General features: G+C 43.8%; 2 protein-coding genes across 6 annotated transcripts in view; one reads left to right on the top strand and one right to left on the bottom strand.

Annotated features, from left to right (window-relative positions):
- Positions 1-449: 449 nt before the first annotated feature.
- C2CD4A (C2 calcium dependent domain containing 4A) lies at positions 450-2,859 on the bottom strand. The gene is made up of 2 exons (XM_027571328.2): positions 2,754-2,859; positions 450-2,654 (listed from the first exon to the last, which is right to left on the bottom strand). Exon 2 carries the CDS (start codon positions 2,254-2,256, stop codon positions 1,195-1,197), a length of 1,062 nt encoding a protein of 353 aa, XP_027427129.2. The 5' UTR covers positions 2,257-2,654; positions 2,754-2,859; the 3' UTR covers positions 450-1,194.
- Positions 2,860-9,854: 6,995 nt separating this feature from the next.
- The window catches only part of VPS13C (vacuolar protein sorting 13 homolog C), a 182,293-nt gene continuing 174,703 nt past the window's right edge, over positions 9,855-17,444 (top strand). For 2 of the 5 annotated variants that reach the window (XR_003516050.1, XM_027572705.1), the window contains exon 1: positions 9,857-10,010. Coding sequence is in view for 4 of the 5 variants with exons in the window: in XM_027572705.1 (XP_027428506.1) it covers positions 9,911-10,010 (100 nt within the window). In the remaining variant the exon portion in view is untranslated. Of the gene's footprint in view, positions 10,011-17,444 lie in introns of all 5 variants that reach the window. The other 3 variants (XM_027572704.2, XM_027572703.2, XM_027572706.1) reach the window with 2 other exon arrangements.

The raw sequence follows: 17,444 nt of genomic DNA, 5'->3' as shown, positions 1-17,444 counted from the left end.
CCACATATTCAAATATTTTCAACCCTCATTTAAGGACACATTTTCCTCCTATATGCATAAGAAAGGGAGAAATATGCTTATTTGGCAGTGAATGTGACCAAGGAAGGAAAATCATCTCTTAAAACATAATACACTTATTATCACTATCAGAAGCCAGAGGTAGAACAATATTATAATTATGTTCTAGACTCCCTGCCCTTGCACATTAGCTCAGCTGGGGCCAATTAGGCTAGCACCCTTTTTTTCTATGACTCTGAGACTAGTTAGCATCTTCTCGGAACCTTAGACATTAGCGTGAGATAGTAAGTTACTCATTTGAGCCAATTTGCTTTTCCACTAGGGTGTGAGGATGTGAAGAGACCCCCAACTCAGAAATAAACAGTTTCATATATAAGTTGCCATCCCACAACAGTAATGAGATGAACCGAAGCTTGGTATTATTTCTAGAATGTAACGAGTAAAATACTGGTTGCTTACATGCAAAGCCTGACTCTGCTCTATATTCTGTGCCTCAGTATCCTCAGCCCTAAAATGAGGACAACTGTGCCTGTCTTTCAGGTTTGTTTAAAAAATTAAACTAGTTAATACATGTAAAACTGTTATTATTTTAACTTAGAATATTAAAATGGCTTCAATTTTTCCAGTGCTTTTCCAGCAAGATGTAACTAAAAGTATCAGGTTTGAGTTTCTATTAATAATTCACTGTTGACCTTGAACAAGTTACTTCACCTCTCTTGGCCTCATTTTCTCACCTGGGGTCTTAAACAATGCTTCAAAGGTAATACCCGCTCTAAGATGGTCTCAGTGGATGTTGTGGAATAAACAAACTTCAATATGAGGAGGTTGAGGCAAATAGATCACCAGGACACCCTCTAGTTTTAACACTTCCTGTGATCCATTATCTCCCAATAGGGGCTGTGAGGAACATGAAGTGCAATTGTCTATGCTGGGAACCACTACTGCAGAACACCATACCATTTTCTGAAACGCATTTTGAAGGTATTACACAAAATATTACGTCCTTTATTGTGATAATTAATCTAGCAACATATGTGCCAGTATTGAACTGAACAAAGTCATGGGTAGAAGAATAAATAAATAGCATTTATTTTGTACGGAGAGGCTGTCCGTGTCCGAGTTCCCAGCGGGCGGAGAGCGCCCCGAGGGGACAGACGGCCCGAGGCCCGGGCGCCCTCAGGGGAGCAGCAGGGAGCCCAGCAGCAGCTCGCCCTGGCCCAGCAGGCGGCCCCGCTCCCGGCCGCGGCCCCGCTTCTCCGCCTTGACGCGCACGGCCAGGCGGCGCACCTGGTCCTCCGAGAGCCCGTCCAGGCACACGTCCTGGTCGAAGGCGGCCTTGCGGCTCGGCCGCACCACGGCGCTGCGCTGCGGCCGCGTCTTGCCCGGCGGCCGCAGGACGAAGCTGACGCGGCAGCCGACGGCGCGGGGCTCGGCCGTTCCCGCGGCCAGGCCCTGGGCGCCCAGCAGCCGGACGCGGAGCCGCCCGCTGGCCCGACTGTACTGGGCGGCCAGGCGCAGGGCCCCCCCGGCGCCGCCCAGGGCCACGGTGCCCTCGGCCTCCAGGCACTCGGGCCCCGGGTCGGAGGCAGGCGGCGGCGGCGGGGACGCGGAAGGGGCCCGGGCCGGGGACCGCGAGCCGGCGCCGCGCTGCTCGTCCTCGTCCCGACTGGACGCGCAACGGGCGCGCGCCAGGCCGCGGCTCCTGCGGGCCCGCAGCGCGCGGCTCAGCAGTCCTTCGGGGGCGCGCAGGAGGCGGTGGGCGCCGGGCGGCGGGGCGGGCGCGTCGGGGATCGGGCGGGGGCCGGCGGGGAGCGCGGGGGCGGGGGCAGGGGCTGCGCCCGGGGGCAGGAGCGGGGCGGCCCCGGGGCCCCCGAGGAAGAGCGACTCCTTGCGGCGAGTGTGCGGGCTCTCGAGCAGCGCGCAGAAGCCGTAGGCGGTGCGCGCGCGCGGCAGGTGCGGCAGCGAGAGCGCGGCCTGCGAGCGCGGGTCCCAGTCCGTGTGCCCGGCGGCGTCGTCTATTTCTGCCGCTTCGAGCCAGGAAACCCGGAGTGCAGCCAGGGCCGTGCAGGGCGCTAGTCGCGGGGGGATGCAGAACTCGGGGATGCGGTCCGGGGTGAGCACGTTTTCCCACGCGGCGGGCATGAGGGCCGGGACTCGGCGGCCCCGACCCTGAAGAATCCCGTTCCTGCTCCTCAGGAGGCGCTCGGGACCCAAGCGGAGCCTCTCCAGGCACCACATAAGGCGGCGGGTGCCGGATGCGAGTGACCCTCTGCTGGTGCTGCTGGGCTTGCACTTTGCAAGGGTACACCAGTCACCAGAGGGAGCTCTGCAAGGCGTAGCAATTCCCGTGTCTTTTCTTCTACTTGAGGGGCGCTTTCTCCTTCCTCCCCTGGACAGTGCAAGCTGCCCTTCACGCTGCTATTGCAAGCTATGTTTCAGGGATTGAAGAACAATCGTTCTTCTCTTGTCTCTAGTAGTCCTGTACAGTTCGGGGCTTGTTGATTTAATCTCGGTCCTCCGCTGGCTTAAGGCGGAGATTCTCACAACGTTGGCCTTTAACTTTGGTCGTGCCGTCCTCAATGCCAAGAGGCGCTTTGCTTGTGCAATCGTTTCCCGAATCCTTGGATTATTGCACTCTAGTCCTCGGCGAGAATTAAAATAATAATTATCCCCTCTAGGACTCACGGTTTGCCCCCAGACGAGTTAAACAAGGATGTGAATCCCTCCTAGCGTACCTGGGGTCCGGTGTCAGATGGGTGTCTGCACGGTTCTGCGTGAGGCACCGTGCCAGGGAGGCGCGCAGCTTCTGGGGAGTTCAAAGCGCGCGCGGCGGGATTCAGCACCGCTGTTCAAGGACAGCCGGCCTGAGCCTTTATACCTGGGGCCCCGACAGCTGGCCAATGGGCGGGCTCGAGAGGCGCTGCTTGGTAACCTGACGCCAGGCCTTCCGCTCTGCCACGTGGCTAGGTCGACTGCGCAAATTCGAAACATCCAGTTCCTTCTCTCCCTTGCGTGTGGTGGGTCTGTTATTCTCAGAAATCCTAAACAAATTTCTATATTCTCACGTGCGAAAAAGGGTTAAATCTCAACTATATCGAGAGTCGTTGGGGGGATCGCCGCACGTATGAGTGTGAATCCACGGAAGAACTCTTAAGCCCACCACTAAAAGAAGATTAAAAAGTTGGGTTTGTCTTATTCTTACTTAAGACCGTCCCTGTCCCCTAAAAGCCAGCCTTTGAAGTTTCTTACCTGCTTTCTGGTTTTCAGTCCTGATGTTAAATGTATTTTCTTTGTTGATTATAAGTTACTCGGTACAGGAACCTTATGGAATGCTGAAAATATTCCGTATCTTGATCTGGGTGGGGTTACAGAGGTGTTTCCATATGCTAAAAAATCAGTTAGCATACACTTAAAATTACGTATCGGATTGTGTGTATCTCATACCTTAAAAGAAATCACAACCCACTTCTTAAGCCACGTGTGCTGATTTTTGATTGGGAAAATACACTCCTGCATACAACTGTGCTGTTGGAACCATCCGTTGAAGGCACCCGGATAACCTCTGGCCTTTCCAGGCTGTACCCACCTGGAACACCGGTTTTTCTTCCTTTTGAAAACTGACCCATGTTCATTCTGTAAGAGAACTGGTTCCAGCTAGCTCAGGTTAAAAGAGATCTGAGGCATTTTGTTGAGAATTTGAGTGTATGCTATTTCTGCTTAAAATACTGCCTTGTAAGTTAATTGCTTCTCCAAATAACGTTTAGTAATTAAACAAACTAATGTTCAGTGAATCATTTATCCAAAGGTGGTTTTAGGATGGGGCATGTGCATTTTGCTTTCAGGGTATACATACAGAGGCACTGTGCTTGATGATTTACATAAGAGTCTCTAGAATTGTCACATAAACTTGCAAATTATGATTATTCCTAGTAACTTCCCATGTTCACAGTGATGGGAAATGGAGGAAATAATACACATTAGTGGTCATAATTGAGTTGCTTTGGGAATTAAATGAATCTAATAATGTAAAATACTTAGCATTGTGCCTGGAACATGGTAAGTGCTAAATACACAGAAGTAGTGATTATTATTAATGATAATAAAAATAGAAGAGACGCTGTTGAGTGCTGTGGTTAAGAAAACTGGGTCTGAAATCAGATCTGGTGTTTTTTTTTTAAAATTCTATTTATTTGAGAGAGAGAGACAGAAATAATGACAGAGAGTATGAGTGGGGAGGAGAGGGAGAAGCAGGCTCCCCGCTGAGCAGGGAGCCTGACGCGGGGCTCAATCCCAGGACTCTGGGATCATGACCTGAGCCGAAGGCAGACGCTTAACCAACTGAGCCACCCAGCTGACCCTCAGATCTGGTTTTGATTGTAGAATGGCTCCTTACTATGTGACATGAGCAGGTTACTAAACCTTTCTAAGCCACTGTATCAGATGTACAATAGTAGTTGGGACCTTTGAGAGGTAATTAAATTAATGATGGTATAAAAGAGACCCAGGAGAGCTCCCTCACCCCTTTTGATAATAATAGTATGTACCTATAGGGTTGTCATAAATATATAATAAGATGATGCAAATAAAGAGTTTAGCATACACAGCCTAATATACACAATGTCTGATATGATATTTGTTGTTATTATAGAAGAGAACAAATGCTCATTAGTTCATTTATTCATTCAAAGCAGTATTTACTGACTGCTTCCTGGGTTTCAGCCACCATGTTAGGCATGTGGATCCAGGCTGTGCAAGATCACATCAGCTATATTCATCCATCAGAGGAGCAATGATGAGGATGCACTATTTGAATTCTGTCTAGCAGAGGCAGGAGGAGAAGGAACTATTGAACAGGATTTATATATACTTAGTCTTGGTAGGGAGGCAGGGTTGACAGGTCCCTGGGCTTGCCATGCCCTTGACTAGCTATTTCTTTGTCTTTATATCATCTCCATGCCTGGCCAAAATTCTTGGGGCGGTGCTAAATCTATGGGAGAATGATTGCTGAATTATATACTTGAGGGTGATGTGCAGGTGTTTTGACTCACCTTTTGTCAGGAGACAAGAGGCTGTTAGCTCTGCAAGTGAGAGCCTAGAGAGACCTTGGTTAAAATGGTGAGGCTCACAATCTGAGAAGTTGTTAAGCAAAGCTATGTTGTGGTGGGAGAAAGGAAGAAAGCACCAGAGCATGAGAAATGATTTACGGGTGAAGAAATAACAGACTTTGGAGTAAATCTGTCCTAGGTTGAATCTTTTTTATGCAACATTTTAGCTATGGGACTGTGGGCAAGTTAATTAACCTCTTTGAGTCTAAGTTGTAAAATGAGGGTAATAATTTCTATCACACAAGACTATTGTGTTAAAAATACATGAAATGTCTGGCACACAGTAAGTGCTGGTGAACTATTAGCTGTTATTATTATACAGGTTTGCTTAGTCAGGGATTAGCTGATTCACACATGAAGTCCTCTAAAAACATTTTTATTTGTGGCTAAGCAAGGCAGATTTGCTTTGTTTTTATTAACAATTCACCTTCTTCAGTGACACTTTAGAAGCATTTCCTGTGTAAGGTTTCTTGAAAACAGCAGGCCTGTCTTTGAATGGCTGGTCCCCTGAGGCCGCATTAAGCCTTAAGTTTTCCTTACCTCAGAAGCATGAGCCATGGAGCTCTTAGGAGGATGGTGTAACTGGGTCAAGCCCTACGCCTGGAACACACAGATCTACTCAGAGGAAGGCTGTGGCCCTTTAGGGCTCACAGCTGGAACCATGGGAACATCCAGTAATGGAGCTCTAAAATAATTTGGTGAAATAAGCATGAATAGATCACATACCATCCAGGCCAGAGGTGTTCTGGCAGTAGGAGGAAACTGAACAATATAAAGTAGACTTAAAAAAATAATGACTTGGAGGTTGGGTGTCACAGAAAGCAAGAAAAAGAGAGTTTATAACCAGGTAAAAAACACCAGTGTTCTGGATTATCCATCTTTCTCATTCAAGGAAGTAGAGTATGGAGCAATGGAAAAAACACAGACCAGGGAGTCAGGACGTTGAGTTTTAGCTCTGACAGTCACTAACTTGTTGTGGAACATTAGCAAGTCCCTTAATTCTCTTTCATGCTCACTGTTTCCACCTGTCAAATGAGGGGGGTTGGATTAGCCAGATTTGTTTTCCTCTGGCTCTCAAATTCTACAATCCGATCCAGTGCTTTCGGCCAGCTAATCTTCCTAACTTTTCTGACGGTCCATGGTGTTATGATTATTCTCTAGCTTTCTCCTCCATTTCTTTCTTTTCCCCCCAAATGCCTTTTGCTTTTCTTAACAAAACGTAAGAAAATGGCATGTGGATGTGAGGTAGTGCAAAGTTAGAATTTCTTATTTTTCAGTTTTTAAGCAAGAGTTGTTAATTTTTTTTTTTTTTTTTTTGAGAGAGAGAGAGAGAGCAAGCAAGCACACACGTGCGAGTTGGGGGGAGGGACAGAGAGAGAGAGGGAGAGAGAGAGAGAGAGAAACTTAAACAGACTCCGCCACAGCACAGAGCCTGATATGAGGCTCAATCTCACCACCCTGAGATCATGACCTGAGCTGAAATCAAGAGTTAGACACTTAACTGACTGAGCCACTCAGGTGCCCCAAGAGTTGTTAATTTTTAGTAAGTGTTCCTAATTTTGACTTTTGTTTTTAAAACAGAAATTATATTTTGCTCACCTGTTTTTATTGCTCAGTCCCACATTGCAATTTACTTTTGCAATTGCCTTTGTTGTCGCATTATTCTTAAGCCAGATTGAATGTAAGAACTATAATTACTACAATGTTCACTTTCCTATCCAAATTCCTTTGGGTATAGTGCTATACATCAGAGTGTTAATGGTGTTTCTTTACATTAGTTTGTTTTGGATTAGGACTGTAAATATCTGATTTCTTCAAGAAGTATGCAGGATTTGCAGCATTACTGTATGCACCTTATCAAACCCTCAAAACACATTTAAAAAGGAAAATATTAAAATTTATAAGCTTTTTCTACTATGTGGTAATAGCATTATTTATACTGCCAATATTAAGCTGAATTTTGCATCCTGAGATTTTCTGTTCTTTGATTAACCTTCCAAAGTAAGATCTCTGAGAATTACTACCAGCTTAGCAGTGATTTAATAACTACAATTATTGAAAGAGAAAAAGGTGGCAATGTTCAAGGAACTAGAGGAAATTAATGCCTTCTGTGTAATTTTGGGTAAATTGCTTAATATTCCTGACTTATTTTTCTGTAAAATGGGACAGTATTACTACCTGCATGACTTATCTCACAGATTTTTTTGTGAGGATTACATGAAAATGCATACCTTGGCATAATAATGGTATGATAGCTCATGAGTTATAACTGAATATTAATAAAATGGAATAATGCATATAAAAAGCACATACATTATTCTTTCAAAAGTGTAAAGTACCAGAGAAGTGCAAGGAATTATTATTATACAAGGGTTAGTATTGTCCACTTCTCCCAGCAGATGATGCCTTCTGTTTCATTTGCTTGACCATGCTATTCTGCCTATGGCATATTCCATCTGATCTTGCACTGTTCACACATGCTTGCATTGTTTGCTTAACTGTTTTATGGTGCATGCCTATCCCAACCAGATCATTATGTATATATATATTTTTTCTTTCCCTTCAGTGCACAGTTGGTGTGAGTGTACAAGGGGAAAGGAATTATTGGAGGAGGATGGCTGGACTAGGAACACCTTGGGGGCAGACCGAGGAGGGCGTTCAGAACCCTGGAAAGTTACTGGGTGTTTTTGAACAGGTGACCAACTTGAGTTCGCCTGTGCTTTAGAAACTAGCTCCCATGGCAGCATGCAGATGGATGGAGAAGGGAAAAACTGGAGGCCAGTTAGAAGGTGATTGTGTGCTCCAGGTGAGACGTAAGAATTTAGGAAATGTCAAAAGTGGAATAGACAGGCTTGGCTTTATTTATTTATTATTTATTTATTTAGATTTTATTTATTTGACAGAGACACAGCGAGAGAGGGAACACAAGCAGGGGGCGTGGGAGAGGGAGAAGCAGGCTTCCCGCCCAGCAGGGAGCCCGATGCGGGGCCGGGCTCGATCCCAGGTCGCAGATGGTGAAGGAAAGAAGTGCAAAGTGCCTGCTAGGTATTTTGTCAGGGTGACGGAGCAAGGAAAAACAAATGGTTAAGGATTTATTTCCTGTGCGTAGGAGTGGAGGATGGAGGTGGATAGCGATAGTACTGATTAGTATTGGTTTTTCTTTTACGTCCATTTTACATAACACCAACTGCAGACATTTCGACTTTTTTTTTTCTTCTCCAGTGGATTTTGAATTTAAGAAATGATTTTTCTTTTTGATACTGTCTTAGTCCATTCAGACTGCTATAACAAAATGCCATAGACCGTGTGGTTTAAAAACAATGAAAATTTATTCCTCACAATTCTGAAGATTGGGAGTCCAATATCAAGGTGCCAGGCAATTCAGAATCTGGTGAGGACCCACCTCCTGGTTCACAGATGGCTGTCTTCTTGCTGTGTTCTCACATGGCAAAAGCAGTGAGGGAGCTCTCTGGGGTCTATTTTGGGAGGCGAGGGGGGTTCTTTTTTAAAAGGGTACTAGTTCCATTCATGAGGACTTTGCTTAATTACCTAATTACCTAAGTACCACCTTAGGGCCCCATTTCCCAATAACAACACATTGAGGATTAGTGTTTCAACATATGAATTTTGGGGGGGACACAAATATTTGGTTGAGAGCAGTTGTTTAGGAGCATTTCAGTTTTTCAGACATTATACGTAATGTAACAAAGCAGTTAATAAATGCGTCTGACTACAAATAATCTTTGCATTTCTTAGGTTTATTTCTGTACACTGTATCTCAACAGCTTCCTAAAATATATTTTAGAAAAAAAGTCCAGTTCTCTAAAGAGAATTGGTTAATGGGTGGCTAAATTTTATTAAGGTAGAGAGTTCTTGCACTATAAAAGCCCCACTTTTCAATGTCTTGCCACACCAGAGCAGTTCAATGATAGTATGGAAGAAAGTGACATATAAATAACAGCTAACCCATGCTTAAAATAAAGGAAGTACTACGTTTGTTCTTCATTTCCTTAATGAGGTAAGTAACTAAGAAATGCCTCCTGAGCAAACTAAAAGTGAATCAAGCACAGGAGAAGGGTAAGAACCAAATGCACATTCCGTTGCCATTTTATCTTTTCATCCTATGATACCGTTCTGTTCCCTCTCACTTTTAAATAATTAAAATTTTCAAGAAGCAAAAAGAAACTGAAGATGTTGCCGCCGGCGGGGTTAATGTAGCAGGACAAGGGTGCAGGGTCTCCTTTTTCCCACCTGACCCACGGTTGAAAGGGTAGTTGCCTGCGAGGTGCTGAGGATGGACTTGGGGCCTGGGAGGCTCCGGACCGGTCGGGTCGGGTCCGCGCGGGGCAAGGCGAGGCGCTGGGGAGCCACTTTTGCCCTGGACGATGAGCTCTGAGGACCCAAGGTCGACAGGAGGCGACGACAGGCAAACAGAGCGGCCACATGGATGTCACTGTGCTCAGTAACTCCTGCCCTTCCTTTTCCGTTTGGTGCCTCGGGCGCGGCTCCCCGTCGTTCCTCCGCCCGCTCTCGGGTGGCTGGGGCCGCAGACGTCGAGGGAAGGCGAGCTTGCTGCACAGCCGCCGCATGCGGAGATTGGCCGGGGCGGGGGCGGGGGCGAGGGCGGCGGCGGTGGCGGCGGCGGCGCGCCTGCGCACATCCCAGGCCACGCGCGCGGCGCGGGGGCGGGCCGGCGCCTGCGGGGCTGTCATTCGCGGCGCGGATCGCCGCCCTCAGCTGCGCCCAGCGGTTTCGACTCCTCCCTCTCCCGGCGCCTCAGTCCCACCATGGTGCTGGAGTCGGTGGTCGCGGACCTCCTGAACCGCTTCCTGGGGGACTATGTGGAGAACCTGAACAAGTCCCAGCTGAAGCTGGGGATCTGGGGCGGTAAGCGAGAGGGCGCGGCCGGCGGACTGCCCGCGCTGGCGGAGGGGCCTACGCCACGGGCTCTTCCCGCCCGGGCCCGGCTCCCTCCGCCGCTCGAGACTCCGCCTCCGGGGAGGGGGCCCTTAGCTGGGCTCCCTCGCCGGGCGGCAGGTGCGGGGTGCCGGCAGGCCTGTGCCCGCCTCCGCCGCCACGGGGTCCCCGGGTACCCGCCCAGGGTGGGGAGATGCAGCAGGGTCGCGCTCGCGCTTTTTGAGTTCCCACCTTTCCCGTCCCGGAGGCGGACTCCCTGCTCTGTCCCTCCCTGCCCTCCATGGAGGGTCCTCTCGCTGCCCTCAGTCTGGCCCCGTTCGCTCCACAGCATTTAAAAAAGCTTTCTCCTCCTGCACCGCGTGCGGGGGGAGGGGGGGTGGCTGCGTGATCACACACGCCTAATAAAGTGGCACCAAGGAAGAAGAAAAAGGAAATGGGATTTCGCAGTTCCCTTCTCTTGGCATTTTATGGCGAGCAGGAACTGGCTTCCTTCTCTAGAATTGGAGGATTTGGGAAGGGATCTGTTGGCCCTGGGATATCACTACTAAAGGCCTGTTTAGTACGGCTTCTTACAATACTTTCACCTTTTGAGAAAACGATTTCTTAACATTTACCTCACCTCAGTAAGAAGATGACTTTCAGTTTTGTTTTGGATGATAGAAAAAAATAATTCAAACCACAACAGGCATCATTAATTAGGTGCATGCCCAAAACACAAACGTTTCTGTCCTCAACCTTGAGTGTGTAGAAGTAGGCAGCAAGTAGTATGCTTACACACAGTTCAGAAAGATTGATTATTTGCACTGATTATGCGTATTAAGCTTTGGGGATCTTGGGGATACCATTTCACTCTACAAAAGACTTTTGGGAATTTTGTTAGCTTTGGAAAGAAATCCAAAGAACTACCCAAGTGGATGGAACTGCTTTTAATTTAGTCAGCGATTATAGACCTGTGCAAAGCGCTGTCGGATAGGGTAGCCACCAGCCCCTGCGCCTATTAGGCACTCGAAATGTAGTTAGAGCGAATTGAGACTTGCTGTTGAGTCTAAAATAACGTGGAGTTTTGAAAATAGTGGGAGAAAGAGTATAATATCTCAGTCTTTTATGTTGATTATATCTTGAAATAATACTTGATTATATTGGGTTAAGTACAGTATAATTATTAACATTCATTCCCTCGTTTCTTTTTCCTTTTTTAAAAAAACTTGGTTCCTGAAATTTATAATTACATATGTGAACCACATATTTATATTGAGCAATGTTGTCACAGAACCAGGAGTACTGCCCTGGTTGGGGAGGAGCCTTTTTGAATAGGTTGCTGATCATTTGATTGGTTCTGTTTTGCCCAACACCACATCCTTTGTTTACATGCCCTCCTCCAACGCTAATAGAATGCAAGAGAAAGGGAAGTAAAGGAGGAGACATTTAAGGAATTAAAAATCCAGTACCTTCTGCAGGAGTCAGCTCTTTCTTCAGAATACTGTTGAATACAAATTATTCCTTCTAGTCTGTAAACATTTTTTAAGATTTTTATTTATTTGAGATAGAGAGCACAAGCAGGGTGAGGGGCAGAGGGAGAAGCAGGCTCTGCGCTGAGCAAGGAGCCCCATGCGTGGCTAGATCCTGGGAATCCGGGATCCTGACCTGATCCAAAGGCAGCCACTTAACCGACTGAGCCACCCAGGCGCCCCTCTAGTCTGTAAACATTGTTTGAAATCTGAAAAAGCACTGGGGTAGGATTTAGGAAACGTGGGTTCTAGGTTGTTGTGTTGGACAAACCACTGACCTTCCTCCTTGTTAGTTTCTTCATCTTGATTTAAACTTTAAAAGAAAAAAAAATCATAGCAATAATATAATATTCCTACACAGTCACTACTCAGAATCACCTACCAAGTTAAAACACTGTGCCCTATTTATGTCAGATTTTTTTTTAAAGGAAGTTTATGGATATATTCAAAGATTTCTTCTCTACCAAATCTTACTTTCCTTTTTCTTTAAAATTGGGAGTTGGAATAGGTACCATCTGAAGGTCCTTCCAGTGCCAGTACTCTGTGATTTTAGTTGGAGGTGTTTTTACTATGAAATTGTAAAGTATGCTGTCTGGGGATTTTGAACTTTTCACATCTGAAATTAAAATGCCACAATATTATGTCATTTATTCCTCTCTTTTTTGGTGGACTGTAGGAAAAGAAACTTTATTTTTTTTCATCTCATTTTCTTTCTTTTAGAATGAGGTATGCTGCCAGTGGCAAACATCAATTTTATAATAGGCCTTGGAAAATAAACTCCTTTCTTTCAGGAACTGTATCCATTAGAAGTCTCATCTGGGATTCCCTCAGCTTTATCAGCCCACCTCTCTGCTTCTATGAAGTTTTGCCACCTTTTTTTTTGGTGGTGGTTATAAAGGAAGGTTCTGTAGATATTATTCAATATATTATCTTTATGACACGGATTCTCCCATTAAAAAAGAAAGGCAAGATATGTGAACTATTTTTCTTTTCTGAAAATATTCCTGAAGAAATGTATCTTTAACTTTTTATGGTAAAAAAGTGGGTATATTAATGAAATAGCTGATATTTATGACATCCATGATATTGACAGATTTTATAAAGAATTGAAAATTTTATATATTCTTATTTGAAAACTATTTGTTTTAGTAAATAAGGTTTATGTGTCATAGAGTTTGGCTGTTTCCATTTTTTTTGGTTGTTAAATTTTCACATCCTGGGATGCCTGGGTAGTTCAGTTGGTTAAGCCTCTGCCTTGGGCTCAGGTCATGATCCCAGGACACAGCAGGCTCCTTGCTCAGCGGGGAGCCTGCTTCTCTCTCTCTCTCTCTCTCTCTCTCTCTCTGCCTGCCACTTCCCCTGCTTGTGCACTCACTCTCTCTCTCTCTCTGACAAATAAATAAAATCTTTAAAAAAATTTTTTTCACACCCTGAGAAAAAAATTCAACCTGTAAAAATTTCACAGGGCTGATCTTACTATTTTTTAGAAACAAATGGAAAACTAAATTGATACTTCTTAACTGGAATATTTGACTAGGCTAAAGCATTGGTTTTCGACTGGAAATGACTTTGCCCCAAAGGAGTATTTGGCAATGTCTGAGACATTTTTGGTTGTCACACTGAGTAGTAGAGGTGTGCTACTGGGATCTAATGGGTAGAACTTGGGCATACTGCTACATCCTGCAATGCACAGGACAGCCCCCCACAACAAAGAATTATCCAGCTGAAAATGTTTGTTGAGAAACTCTATTCTAAGGAGAATATTGAGATTGTCTTCTGCATTTTTAAGAGAACTTCTGGGTGCTGAACATGTTATAGTAAGAAATGAAAAAGGACTTAGAGGATGTATATGCCTCATGAAACTTACAATTTAAGAGAAACATGTCTTAAGTGATTGAAAGGTATCATGTTGGTAAAAATGGAAAATGATATCAGGAAGTAGTTTTAAAAGTCAAAATATTGTGTAAACAATTTGAAAAGGATTGTGGTGTGCATATATTCATACATACATAGACATACACAGTGAAATTCACAATAGACAAAAAGTTGTAGAACAAAGAGGATGGGGAAATTTTATTTGAAAGTCTAGAAACAGGAAGTGTACTATGGATATCGCCTTTAAATTGGAGAAGCCAAAAAAAAAAAAAGCTGTCTTTTCTTTTTTCTCTTTTTATTCTTTCATTTTTTATTTAATTTATTTTTTTTAAAGATTTTATTTATTTGATACAGAGAGAGCACAAGCAGGGGAAGCAGCAGAGGGAGAAGGAGAAGCAGGCTCTCTCTGAGCAGGGAGCCCGATGTGGGGCTCCATCCCAGGACCCTGGGATCATGACCTGAGCCCAAGGCAGATCCTTAACTGACTGAGCCACCCAGGCACCCCTGTTTTTATTCTTTCAGAGATTTTTTTAAAATGCCAAACAATTCTTGTGTGTGTGTTTTTTTAACACTTTATTTATTTATTTGTCAGAGAGAGAGAGAGCACAAGCAGGGGGAGCGACAGGCAGAGGGAGAAGCAGGCTTCCCACTGAGCAAGGAGCCTGATTCAGGACTCGATCCCAGGACCCCGGGATCATGATCTGAGCCAAAGGCAGACACTTAACCGAATAAGCCAACCAGGGTTCCCAATTCCTGTGTTTTTTAACAGTGATTTAAGCAGAATGATCTTTTAAAAAAGTCTTGCTGTTGTAGGAAAATGAGGCCCTGATTATTTACTAGCTGTGGGACCCATAGCAAAACATTTTAATTCTTTAAGCCTTAGTTTCCTTATCTGTAAAATGGGGAAATAGCACTGTGTTTGTGACTAAATGGTGTGAAAATCCTTTGTAATTATGATTGTTAAATTGTTAATACTGATAGTAATAGTGATGATAACCAAACCTAGCTGAGTTTATGGAAAACAGCCTGCTTTGTTTTATTTTCAGGAGTATGTTTCTTCTAGGCTTCAAACTTAGGGTTTTCATATTCTGTAGTGTGACAGTTTGGTATAGCGCTAACACAACACATCTAAACATTTCTTATTTTCCAAACTTCTTAAAAGAAAAAAACTCATTTGCATTTGAATTTACACTTAAAATACTTATAGTTACACTTATATACTTATATGCCAGCTAGTTTGTAAGTCAGGTTTTCAAAGGCTCAGAAAAGTGTGTGGTGGGCATGTTGCTTGCCTATGCAGGTAGGAAGGTTTTTGTTCTTCAGAAACTGGTACCTAAAGATAAATTGTACAGCCCTTAGCTATTTGAGCTGTGTCCAGGATATAATTGTTTTAAGAGTAACATGTTTCTGAAAAGGTATGTTGAAAGGCCATCTCTTTTGCAACTTGGTTTAAGTAGTATTGTTGCGATGTAGAACCTTTGTCAGTTTGATTTTTCAAAGGAATTTACTGTGGAAAGTCAGCAGGAGAATCCTTCATTCCGAATTCTCACTTCCATTTGACAGGTAGAGTATACATAGAGGCTGTGATGTGTTGGATGCAAGAAGTGGCTACAGCGATCAGGAGTAGAAGCCAGGTGGAGTGCCTACAGAGTCTGTAGCTCTGCAAACCAGGCTGAGCCCGTGCTGATTACTGTCCTTCACCTCAAGCCTGACACTTTTCCACCAGCTGCCAGATACTGTTGGAGTAGAGCCGCATAAGGAAGGAGGGATCTAATTCCATCTTTGATACTGCCTAGTTATGTGGCTTTTGGCGAGTCATTGACCAGTGACCGCTAGTTTCTTATCTGTAAACGAGAGGGTTAGACAAGGTCATTTCTTCTGGCTTTTAACCTTTGTGATTTGAATAAGGCCAGAGCAGAGTGATCTCCTTCATTAGGTAAGTCTTGGTGCCACTTGCTCTTCTTTCATAATGGGAAATCGTAATCACTGCATCTTTCCTCTTCGTTCTTCACTCAGAATGGTGAGCAAAGAGTCACAGTCATGAAATGTGACAAGTTAAATGAAGTTCCAGTCTCATACTGATGTTTGCAAATCCACATCTAATATTTTACATTGTCTTAACAGGTAGCTGTAGAGTAGCTTGAAAATACAAGAAAAAGCAGGCCTCTTTGCTTCTTTTTAACCTTGACAAATAAAACATAGCGGTGTCTAGATATTTCTAAACTTGTAGAGGAATTATTTTAGTCCTTTCCTCCCAGCCCCCCTTGGTGTAGTGAAGGCCACATTTGTCAGTAGCTTGTCCTATATAGCATGTAAAAGAAATAACAAGTTTAATATTGTAATATATTTTTAGGCCCAGTTATTATCAAAGCAATGCTTAAAAACTTAAATTGAAAATACCTTACTTACCACACTTTTAAAGGCATCATAAATTAAAAATCCACCCCTTTTCCCGAAATAAAACTTAAAGTTGGTGGTTTGATAACCATTTTGCTAGGAAGCTCTGCCACACTCCTCACTATTATGAGATCCCCGAAATGTTCCTGAAAGGGAGAAAGTTCGTTGGTAATTGGGCAGCTTTCCACCTTTCTTTGCCAAGACTTCCTGTTTCAATAGGGAAGTGGAAAGAGTAAGAGTCAATTGTTTCTTCTCCTGATGTCTCCCAAGACAAAGTCTCTGTGAACTATTAAAGGGAGTCTGTGGGAGGCACCTCCCTGGCTCAGTTGGAGGAGGGAGCCGTGGAGGAGCCTGTGTTACTCTTGATTTGAGGTTGAGATTTCAAGGGCCATGTGAGGTGTAGGGATTACTTAAATAAAACTTAAAAGAAAAAGGAGTCTGCGTTAATTGAATTAGTTAATTTGGGTTGAATGGAAAGGTTCAATTGAAATGAATTGCTACAATAGTTTCTTCAGTATTCCTTACTAAAGCAATGGTTATTAAAATAATTTGATTTATTCTTTAAAAAACCAGTCATTTACTTTAGCTCACTTTTTTAGAGAATGAGTATGTCTCAATATTTTGATATACTTTCAAATAAATAATGAGTCTGTAATACATAAAGGAACCAAAACAAATACATAGCACTACATATTCTTTTTTTATTTTACAATATGTAAAACTAGTTTCATGGAGTAAGGTATGGCATTTTTGTTTGTTGGGCTTTTTGTTTTGTTTTGTTTTTAAACACAGTTTTGAATTAATCTCTGTTTTACGTTAAGAACATTGACCAGGAGTCAGGAGACATAGGTTTTATTAGCTCCTCTACACATTAATTTTATGATCTTAGATAAACCACCTGCTCTCTTTAGGCTTCATTTTTTTTTCATATGTAAAGTGAGAGGGAAGTAGGTTTAAAGATCTTTATGGTTCTGAGTAGTTATAACTTAAGAATTTCTGTCTTTTGTTTTTGGAAAAACATAGATTTTTGAAAAGTACGAAGATGGTCATTTTGCGATATCATCCCCTGCGTCTGTGGTTTCCACTGTGGCACTGTCTTTCTTCTGATAATCCTCCTAACATAAACCTTGACTCTATCTTTACTTACTGGCTTTGTCCTTGTCAGTTTTACTGATTTTAGTTTCCCTTTTGGTTTGAATTTTTTTCACACTCTTAAAATGCAAAGACCAAAAGTGGATCCACCAACTACACAGGCCTCTCAATGTATGGCATTTTTTTTCTCCACAAGGGAGACAGAATTATCTTCAAGAAGTAAAACTGCTCTGCTCTTTGGAGCCAGTGTGATGTTCTGAGCAAAACATTGGGCATCAGTAAATTTGAGCCCTGGCTCTACCACTTACTAGGTTGACATAGTGTCCTTAGGCCAGTCATTTAGCCTCCCCTGTGCCTGAGTTTCTTTTGCTTGATGTCTGTGTCCTGTCTCCTTCATTAGAAGGCTGGTGAGGATCAAGAAAGGTTATAGCTCAGAGAGTGTTTTCTAAAATAGAATGATTTTATCTTATTGTAGTCATCCTACTCCAGTATAATATGCATTCTAAGTCAGTTATGTCAGTGTTTATTGAGC

The sequence above is a fragment of the Zalophus californianus genome, chromosome 6, assembly GCF_009762305.2.
Source record: "Zalophus californianus isolate mZalCal1 chromosome 6, mZalCal1.pri.v2, whole genome shotgun sequence".
Taxonomy (NCBI): Eukaryota; Metazoa; Chordata; class Mammalia; order Carnivora; family Otariidae; genus Zalophus; species Zalophus californianus.
This window is presented reverse-complemented; position numbering and strand designations above follow the sequence as displayed.